At 39.3% G+C, this 10,076-nt stretch overlaps 1 protein-coding gene across 1 annotated transcript; it reads left to right on the top strand.

The window, feature by feature from the left end:
• Positions 1 to 2,403: 2,403 nt before the first annotated feature.
• On the top strand, positions 2,404 to 10,012 carry tmprss5 (transmembrane serine protease 5; the record flags this gene model as incomplete). The annotated part of the gene is made up of 12 exons (XM_027999019.1): positions 2,404 to 2,551; positions 2,852 to 2,932; positions 4,253 to 4,366; positions 4,743 to 4,878; positions 5,680 to 5,793; positions 5,889 to 5,932; positions 6,093 to 6,255; positions 6,359 to 6,543; positions 8,234 to 8,332; positions 8,456 to 8,598; positions 8,724 to 8,876; positions 9,812 to 10,012. Coding segments are annotated over 12 exons (1,389 nt in total), but the record flags the coding sequence as incomplete, so codon positions are not given.
• Between the last annotated feature and the right edge of the window lie 64 nt (positions 10,013 to 10,076).

Here is a 10,076-nt window from a genome sequence, read left to right on the forward strand (position 1 = left end):
TCAAGAAAAATCTGTGGTTTTTCTTCAGCCACAGATTTAGTAGCTGGTTCTGGCATATTAGTTGCTAAATATTTTAGATTTTTTCTTACATGTGATTCGTTTCATTTCTCAGCTTCTGCTTACAATTTTTTGGAATAATTAAGGAACTTTGCCTTTCCAAAGCACTAAACATTAGTCGACATCATTTATTACAAAACCAGTTTTTGTGTTTGGGATCATTGTCCACCTGGAACTACTATTTACATCTAAGTAGGCCTGTCACAATAATCAAATCAATTAATCGGATTTTAGATGAAAAACTCAATTATTTCCATTGGCATGATTTATTGTTTCTCTCTTTCAACCAAACGCTGGAAGACAAAAGTCTTCAGTATGGTGTTTATGTCTAAACTAGCTCCTATTTTGGAAGAAAATGATTATTTACAAAGACTTCTAAATTAATTTTATTTGTCGTTTTGTTTATTTATTTTGGTTATTTAAAATGTCTCCCAGTTTCAGTGTTAAATGTTGATTAAAATTTAAAGTTTACCAATCTTTTAGAATGTGTTCTTGCATTATTATTTTTGACGTTACCATTATATCACTTAAAAATGGCCTCAAAGCAACATTATCGTTTATTGCGATAACTTCTTGAACAATTTTATCATCCAGCAAAATCTGTTATCGTGAAAAAGCCTACATCCAGGTTTATTCATTTGAGATTAAATCAATGAACTTGATCTAATTTAGAGTATTTAGATGTGGTCTTCTATTATTCTTAGATCTGCTTAGTGCAACAGGCAACAAAAAGTCCCACACCATGATTCTGCCAACACCATGCTGAACAGCTTCAGGGTTTTTACGTTTTAAAGCCTTACTTTGACTGCTTCAAACAGCCTTTTTGTCGCTGCAGCAAAATGGCTCGACGCTCATCTGATCATAAAACGGAGTATATTTTGCACCAACCGTCTGACCTGAGCAGTCATCTTTTAGAGAGAACGTACGGATGTTCAAGGATAAACGAACAACCCGGGCTCAAACGTTCTGTGAACTGAAAATTTATATAAAACCAGAGTCACTACTCACCATGGACTGAGTCACTGCTGAGCAAGGAGGAGGCCTGCTTACAAAAGTCAACAGCAGTGTTATGGTTATGTTTGCCCCCATGACAATGACAAGATGTAGGAGCGAACAATGGTGGCAGCGTCACGCTGCAAGCCTGTTTCACATGCACTACAACCAGCAACAAGAATAGTAGAGAACAATCATCTGAAGTCACATCCGGGAATTGAACCCAGGACCTTCTAGCTGCAAGGCAACAGCTCTACCAACTGCGCCACAGTGCAGCCCAAAAACAAGACAGATTTTTATACATTTCTCATTTGACAAACTAAGCCCTTTTTAATAGATTAGAAGTGAAAGAAAATATTTTAAAAAATAATTTAGAAGGGTTAGGGTTGGGGTAAGTAAGAGAATAAACATGTTATTGCCTAAAATGCAATAACATAGCATTCCTTTGGTGAATTTGAACCGAGTGAAGCTAAACTATGCCACCTGAGGAGTTTGGGCTAAAAGTTAAATGCAAAATGTATATATTTATTTTACAGTTTTGGCTTAATTACTGCCCTGAATATGTTCAGAGCAGTAATTATTTTAGCGTGCATACTCCAGTTAGTGCTGCTAAATTAATTTCAACAGTTGATTCATCACTATTAATTCAATTAATTGTTTCAATTGTACGTATCTGAGCCTGTATTTATTTTTGACTATATGAGGATTAGAGATAATCTACTATAAATGACAATTTGTGCATCCTTTTTGCTTTTTAAAGTTTGAGCGTGTTCACTCATAAAAAAATAACGATTCCAATGAATTAAAAGCCCTCTGAAGAAATTATGATATGCAAATAAGCACTGTTGTATGTATGCAGATGAAGTTTGCAGAGTAATTGTAAGATATTGACTATGCACGTCCCATATAGTGAGAAACAGGCTATAATTACCGTGATAAATTGCTTATAGAAACAGCTGCTTCTTGGCGAGATAGTACTCCTGAGTACGCAGACACTCAGGAGTCATAAAATCTGTCTGAAAATGATGAGGAAATGCAGCACTGAACACAACGTGCATCCAAGAAACAAAAACCGACAAGCCAAAGCCTCTACTAGCTCATTATGCCTCAATCAGCAGAGAGAGAGAGTTGACACACACGTCGATGTTTACCACCCTGCCTGCATACATCGGAGGCTGGTTAATGGCGGATGATATTCAGCGTTACAGAGCTCCTAATTAAACTCGACAGAACCTGACAGGTTGACTGTTGCTCTGGAGCAGATGGTCAGCGCGGTTGCCAAAATTGTGTCACACAGAAGAAGAAGAAAAGAAAAAAAGAGCTCCAAATGAAACCTGACGTGCCCCGCTGTAATTCCCACAGAGTCTTGATGGAGACGCATTGTCAGTGATTGAAAATCCAGTGGCCGTCACTCATCCCTTTCACTCGGAGACAACAGCAGGGGTCGCGGCAAGCAAAGGGGTGCAGGGCTGGTTAAAGGGCACTCGGTACACAACTCACGGTAAGCACCATCCAGGTGACCTATACCAGCAGCTGATTGCACCAGTGACTATAGACTACTGTATACTCTACTACTTAAAGTACAGAGTCACTTCTTCACCAAAACAACATCATTTATATTAGTATTTCAATTCCTTGGTGTCATATATTCCTAGAAAAAAAAAAAAAAAAAAGCAAGAGCTCAGTTTCTTCTAGTGTTGGTGCTGTGTGTTCACAGATTTACCAGCTGACATTTGATCGTACCTTTCAGCTCCCATCAGGGTTCTGAAGGCATTAATACCATTATTAACTGTTTCTGCAGCTCATAGGCTGGTGAGGCTGCTGGCAGCGGTGTGCGCAGTCGGACTCCTGGGAGGCTTACTAGTAGGTGTCTGGTTTCTAGGTGAGTCAATGTGTCTGAGAAATAATGACTAAATGAGCTTGGCTGGAGCTACAAAGTAAAAATAAAATGTGCTACAAAAAAAAGAAAAAAATCCTCGTTAAAACTGCTAGGGGAATAAAATGACTCGCAAAACTATTCAGACAAGTTTCCTTAAACTTTGACGTTTTAGCAAATTAAAAAGTTACAGATTTCAGGATTTTTATTAGGATTTAATGCCAAGGGGGTGAAAAAAATGTGGCAATAAACTATATTCAGTCAAAATTTTGTGGAGTCATCTTTTGCTGCAACTCTTGGGAGTATTTCTCCGAGAGCGCTGACAATAGAGTTCAGTCAGAAAGGACAAACGGCGTCTTTCAACATTTTAAAGTTGTCGTTTTAAACCTCTAGTTCTCAAAACTCCTATAGGTGAGCTCCACCGCATGTACACCAAGATCCACTAGCATGTTAAGACAGTCGTATGACAAGAACTTTTATTTGGATGTAATTCATGCATTCTGTTCATACACCAACTAGGGCTGCACAACATATTTAAAATACATCGTCATTGTACCATTATATGACAAATAACTGTCTGGGGAGCAATATGTGAAGAGTTCTGAAGTTTTACTTTTCATGCCTATGCTATATTTAGCGAGTAAGAGAAACAAAAGCTCTCACCTGACAAATAAGATTACCAAAAATGCTAAAGATTGATACAGAGTATAGATTAGACAGAGAGGAAAGAAGGGAGGAATAAATATTAGCATATTATCGCCACTGAAAGATTTTCTAATACCATGCACTCCTAAAACCAACATCAAAGCTTAGATTTTAAATATGGCTGCCAGGTGTTTAAAGCATGGGATAAAATACAGGGATTTGCAGTTAGTTTAATGTTCGGTTGGTTCCTCTCATTATGTCACTCAGCATTCATAGTACTGTGCAACTTCTGTCAGTGAGGGAGCGTTCCATTGTTTCACAGCATAAAATAAATACAAAAGAATGTTCAGCCTTTATATTTAGTTTATTTTTATTTAACCTGGAAGGCTACGTCTAGATCAAGAACCTCTGTTTCAAAAGGAGTCCTGGTTAAGACATTACACAACAATTGGATTACACGACCAAAGCTGTACAGAAGATAGCATTGTAAATCATGCTAAATTAGATCTTTGTTAGTCATTCCAGATTTATCATTTTATTTCTGACAATTTTATTACCACACAGATTTTAATTTGCTCCAAGCACCAATTCAGAACAACTGGTAACAGTTAGGGAAAAATAGAGGTTTTGCTGCTCATCTGCCAGGATGATTTTCAAACTCAAACTGCTCTCTGCGTTCAGTCAAACTTCTGCTGAGGCCATCCTCTTCCCAAACCGCGGTCGGGCTTGGAGATACAAAGGAGACATCTTTCTGCAACGTGACTGATGACGTCTCCGTCTCCCACCCACGAAAAGGTCTGCTCTCTTCTCGTTTCTTAGGAGTCCGTTTCCCTCAGCTTCATGAATTAACAGTCAGAGCAGGAGTGTGTTGCCGCACAGCTTATCGTCAAGTGATTCATTACGTGGCATCAAGGGTCACCTCTGCAGTGAGTTTTACATCAGCGGCGGCTAAATCTGTATACAACAGCTGCTTCTTGTTGTCCTTTGCCTCGCTTGCGAGGGAATATCATTGACAGACGTAAAAGAAGCATCACAGTTAATGACCTCTTTGTGCCGACTATATTGACACAGGTCCTTGTGTATTTTCAAAATTTAATCGCCCTGTGCACTTACTCATTACTGCTGACTGAGAGTTTGTCTCCGGAGGGAATTTTAACTCAATCAGGTTCAGTGTTTTACAGAATCAGCCCGGAGAACTCCCTACTGGAGATCCAGCTGGGAAAGCTGCACACCTGGCTGCCGGTGTGCTCCGAGAGGTGGAACTCATCGTTAGGAACACTGGTCTGCAGGCAGCTGGGCTATCTGAGGTGTGACGGTACAAACGCCATGCAAACATCTTCATTTAGACTGAAATCAGAGTGACAACTCCCTTTTTTTAAAACCTGCTTTTTAAGCTTTACTCCTTACAAATATTCACACCTCTTAATTTGCATTGCTTTATTCTTTTTATGCAACCGACATAAAAAGTAGTGGGGAATAATGGGGAAGAAAGACAAAAAAAATAAAACAAAATTGTATGTGGTTTATTTGTATCCAGCCCCCCTTTTGATCTGTTACCCCTAGATAAAATACATTGCCTCACCAGTTTGTTAGAGAACATTAGTGAACAAGCAGCATCATGCAGACCAAGGAACACAGCAGACATGTCAGGGATGAAGTACTTACATGTGAACTCACAGGCTAGGATTGGAAGGATTTAGTTCAAAACATATTCATGTGTCAGCATGGTGTAGTCAAAGTCCAGACCTAAATCCAGTTCAGAATTTGGGGCAAATCTTGAAGACTGATCTTCACATATATTGTCCATACAATTCAGTTGAGTCTGAGCTTTTCTGCAAAGCATAACACGCAAAAGCTCCCGTCTCTTGAAGTTTTAAAAAAAATAATTTATTCAGAAGTGCTGGACACACATGCATACCACAGATTTTAAATAAATTGTGTCCTTTTCCACACAATCACACACCACTTTTTCTTGGTCTATCACACAAAATGTAAATGCATTTAGATTTGCATGACAGAATATAAAAAAGTTCAATAGGGATGAGTTCAAGACATAAACATGGCATGTTCATTTGCGTCTCTCACTCATATTTTCCCTTTCTTACCAGACTGACCAGGCATAAAGGAGTGAATCTCACAGACGTTGGGCCAAACTACACGGATGGTTTCATTCAAATTACCTTAAAACAGAAGAGCAGCTTAGAAAACATGTGGCACTTCAGGTGAGGTGATTAATCTCAGGCCATCATATTTACACAGATTTAACTGCTAATGTATTGATTACGCCTCATTAGTTACTCCATTTATTTTCATTTAGGGAGAGCTGCATCACAGGGAAGGTTATCGCTTTGCAGTGTTTTGGTAAGCAAATTGGCTTGAACCTTTGATTCAGCATTTTTCACCCAACATAAAAACCTCTGTAAAACCCCTGTGAAAAGTTCAATATTGGAACAATGAGTGACTAGGTCTGCTGGAGCGCTCTCTGACCAAATAGGTCTCTGATAAATGGTGCTCTGTGCAGAGTGTGGGGCCCGAGCGAAGCTGCCCAGGATAGTAGGAGGCGTTGAGGCCCCGCTGGGCAGGTGGCCCTGGCAGGTCAGCCTCTATTACAGCAACCGTCACACCTGCGGAGGGTCCATCATCACCAGTCAATGGATAGTAACAGCAGCCCACTGTGTGCACAAGTAAGACGGCTGAACTTAACAGCGTTACGGGTCACAAGTCGGAGCGCCTCTGAAGGGCAGCAGTCAGTCATAAACTGCGTCTGTTTTCCACTTGAAATGTCAGCTACAGGCTACCTCAGGTGTCCAGCTGGGTGGTCTATGCGGGCATTGTGACTCGTAGTTCGGCGAAAATCGCTCAGCACGCGGGCTACGTGGTGGAGAAGATCATCTACAACGAGAACTACAACCACAGGAGCCACGACAGCGACATAGCGCTGATGAAGCTGCAAAGACCCCTCAATTTCTCAGGTATGGCTGTGGACGAGCCTTAATTCTACGTTTAATGCGCTAGCATAACCTCACACTAAACATTATAATAATCCAGCCATTTATTTGGGTTCTTTTATTGAACCCAATAAAAGTGGGGACTGCATCCTATGTTAAAAAATGCTTTGCACACTCCCTGGCATCACTAGCATCTCTAAAACAATCTGAACTTTTTGATCTGAGGCCAAACCAGTCATAAGCACTTGTGGGCCTTTTTCCCCCCCCACCGTATTAAATGCAAAGAAATCCTGTGACATTTATTTTTATCTGCTTAAGTAATAAAATAAAACATGCAAGATTATATTGAAGCAAACAAAATAGTTCATTTTTTAAAATGCAAATCATAAGGTTGAGGCATACATCTTTCAATTGTTTTGTCAGCCCAAGTCTGAGTAAGAGTTGCTGGACATTTGTGATCTGAAAATACAACAATCAGACACACAGGCTCTAGGAACTTTTGTTGATAGTCACATTGTTTCCTTGGGGAATCAAAAGGATGCCACACCAAGCCTCATTTATTTTAGCCACTGGCTGTTAGACTGGATTTATCTACCACACACCGAGCAGATAAAGGTGCAATTAATAATTCAAAGTACTAATAAATGTCACTAGCTAACATGGTAAATTAGTAATATACAATGACTTGAAAGTCTACCCCTTTTAAAATAATAGACAAATCATTTCAAAGCTTTCCACTAACAAGACCACAATATCTGACCAAGTTTTGAAATGCCTCATGATGCCTCATTTTTGTCCAACGTCTAAAAGTGGCAGAATAAAACCTTTTATTTCACATCCTGCACTGCTCTACTGTCCAAGTTGTTTCAAAGTGCTATTTTTCTGTACCTCATTTGACTGTGGTTCAAAACTTTTCAAAAGGTTATTTTCAAGCTAAACATTTTTTTTAATCAGACTTCAGATAGTAAAAGAACAGCAGCACAAAGTGACACCTCAGGGTGACCAAGCCTTCATAGCAGCTATAAATGAGTTAACTTTGCTGTTTCAGTTCTCCTACCATAAATGTGAACACATGAAGATTCCCTGCACTCTTACCAGAAGAGCATGCTTTAACAGATAAGACAAAGATTGACATTTCCGTTAAACACTCCAAGTGGGTTCGGCGTGAACAAAGAATGACTACATAGAGCATCTATGATGCTCTTGAAGCAAACTTTTTGAAATGCCAGGATGTTTTAAATAAAAACTGTTGTATTCAACCAGAAAATTGGATATGGGTCATCACTGTATAATATAATGATTCAAAACATGTGGCAACATCAAAACAAAAAACGGTTTAAAAGACACACAATCAGTCCTCTTCAATGGTCGCATCAGTCCTCGCATGTAAATCATATAGAAAGCCTACAGGTTGAGCTGAAAAGAGCAAATGACAAAGGAGGGAGTTGAGATTTCTGGATGATTAAGAAGATCTCACTTTTTGTATGCTCAGTCTTTGCAATATAAGAGAAAACTGAGTGAGGTCCTTCTGGCTCCCAAGGTCCAAGACTGAGGAAATGTTTCCAGTGTGAGATTAAGCTACTGCACTTACAGATCAATGTATCTAAAGGGATTTACACACATTTACAAAGGCTGCTAAAATCTGCAACAGTCTACATAGGTTTGTCAAACATTAATCAAAATGCTAAGTGTGTTTCTTTTTCTTTTTAAATAGACACAATTAGACCCATCTGCTTGCCGCCGTACGACTATGATCTCCCAGGTGGCACGCAGTGCTGGATCTCTGGATGGGGATACACACGGCCCGACGGCGGTGAATTGCGGCTACACACAGACCTACATTTCACTCGCGCAACAAGTCTAATTTAAAAGCCCGGTGACAGAGCGTGACACTCATACTGACAGGCCAGCCCTGAATGCATGTTTCCTCTCTCAGTTCATTCGCCCGACACCCTGAAAGAAGCCCCAGTTCCTATAATAAGCACAAAGAAATGCAACAGCTCCTGCATGTACAACGGGGATATCACTCCACGGATGCTCTGTGCCGGGTACACGGAAGGAAAAGTGGACGCATGTCAGGTTGGATGCATGTACTCGAAAGTACTTTTTTTGGGGTCTTTTTTTAGAACACTAATAAAGATGTACACCCTGTTGTTTCATTTGTGCACGGTTGTACTGAAGGCTTTCTGTGTGTACCTTATCAGGGGGACAGCGGGGGGCCTCTTGTTTGCCAGGATAAAAATTTGTGGAGGCTTGCAGGAGTCGTTAGTTGGGGAACGGGCTGCGCTGAGCCGAACCATCCCGGGGTTTACAGCAAAGTGGCTGAATTCTTGGACTGGATCTATGACATGATTGAGGTAGACACTTTTAGCAACAGAAGTTATAATGCTTCGAAACTATTCACACCTCTTGGAACTTACCAAACGTTATTGGGATTTATTGTATGTGACAGTAGTCCAGTAAGTTTATTGTACAGCACATTTCAGCAACAAGGCAGCTCAAAGTGCTTTATACTGTAAAAACATAATACAATAACCAATTATGAAACAAGCAACACATTTTTTGAAATGCCATCATCAAATTTAAGCAAATATACATCAAATGTAACAATCAATGTTCCAGTTATTATGAATCAAAGGCTGCTCTGAACAGGTGGGTTTTTCACCCTGATTTAAAGGAACTCAGCATTTCGGTGGTTTGGCAGACTTCTGAACGTTTGTTCCAGATTATAAGAGTACAAAAACTGAACGTTGCTTCTCCATTTTCTGGTTCTGGGGATGCAGAACCAGAAAATGGAGAAGCAGACAACCTAGTAGAAGAACTTGTGGCACAAAATTTGTAATTACACTGCTTTACACTTACCTGAACCCTCATTTATATGGAGATTAAGTTACACACAGGAGAAAAGAAAATTTACGGAATACATGAGTACGCCACACTTTTCAGATTTTTATTAGTACTGTGCATCTTTTTTTCCTGCCCTTAGCAATTATGCCCTACTTTATGTTCACTGATATCACATAACATCCCCCCAAAATACAGAGAAGTTTGTAACTAATCTGAAAAAAAAAAAAAAAAAAAAAAAAAAAAAAAAAAAAAAAAGAGTATGGAAAAAATTTACAAGGTGTGGATGACTTTGAAAGGCACTGTAAAAATTTAAACGGTTCACAACATGACACCTAATTACAATCGTCATGCACTACCATTATCAGTTTTGACTTGCTTACAATTAAACATAATTGTAGTTTTCAATGACTGATAATGATCACTGTTTTTTTTTTTTTTTTTGCAGAATTACTGAGAACAAGAAAAGCAAAAACAGAAGAGGATTCTGCTGATTCATTTGGGATAGTGGAGAACTATGGCTGTGTTTTATTTATACTTTAAATGTCAGTTAGCTGACCTACACATAAAGAGAGTGAAAATATAAACATACATGTTATATCTTTTATGTACCGAGTATAAATTGTACCCCTCTAAAAGCAATGTCTTGTGATTATTGCGCTGCAAAAACACCTCTCGACCACCAGGTGGCGACTGTGATATACTTTAAAAAC

The sequence above is a fragment of the Xiphophorus couchianus genome, chromosome 18 (genome assembly GCF_001444195.1).
Source record: "Xiphophorus couchianus chromosome 18, X_couchianus-1.0, whole genome shotgun sequence".
NCBI classification, from domain to species: Eukaryota; Metazoa; Chordata; class Actinopteri; order Cyprinodontiformes; family Poeciliidae; genus Xiphophorus; species Xiphophorus couchianus.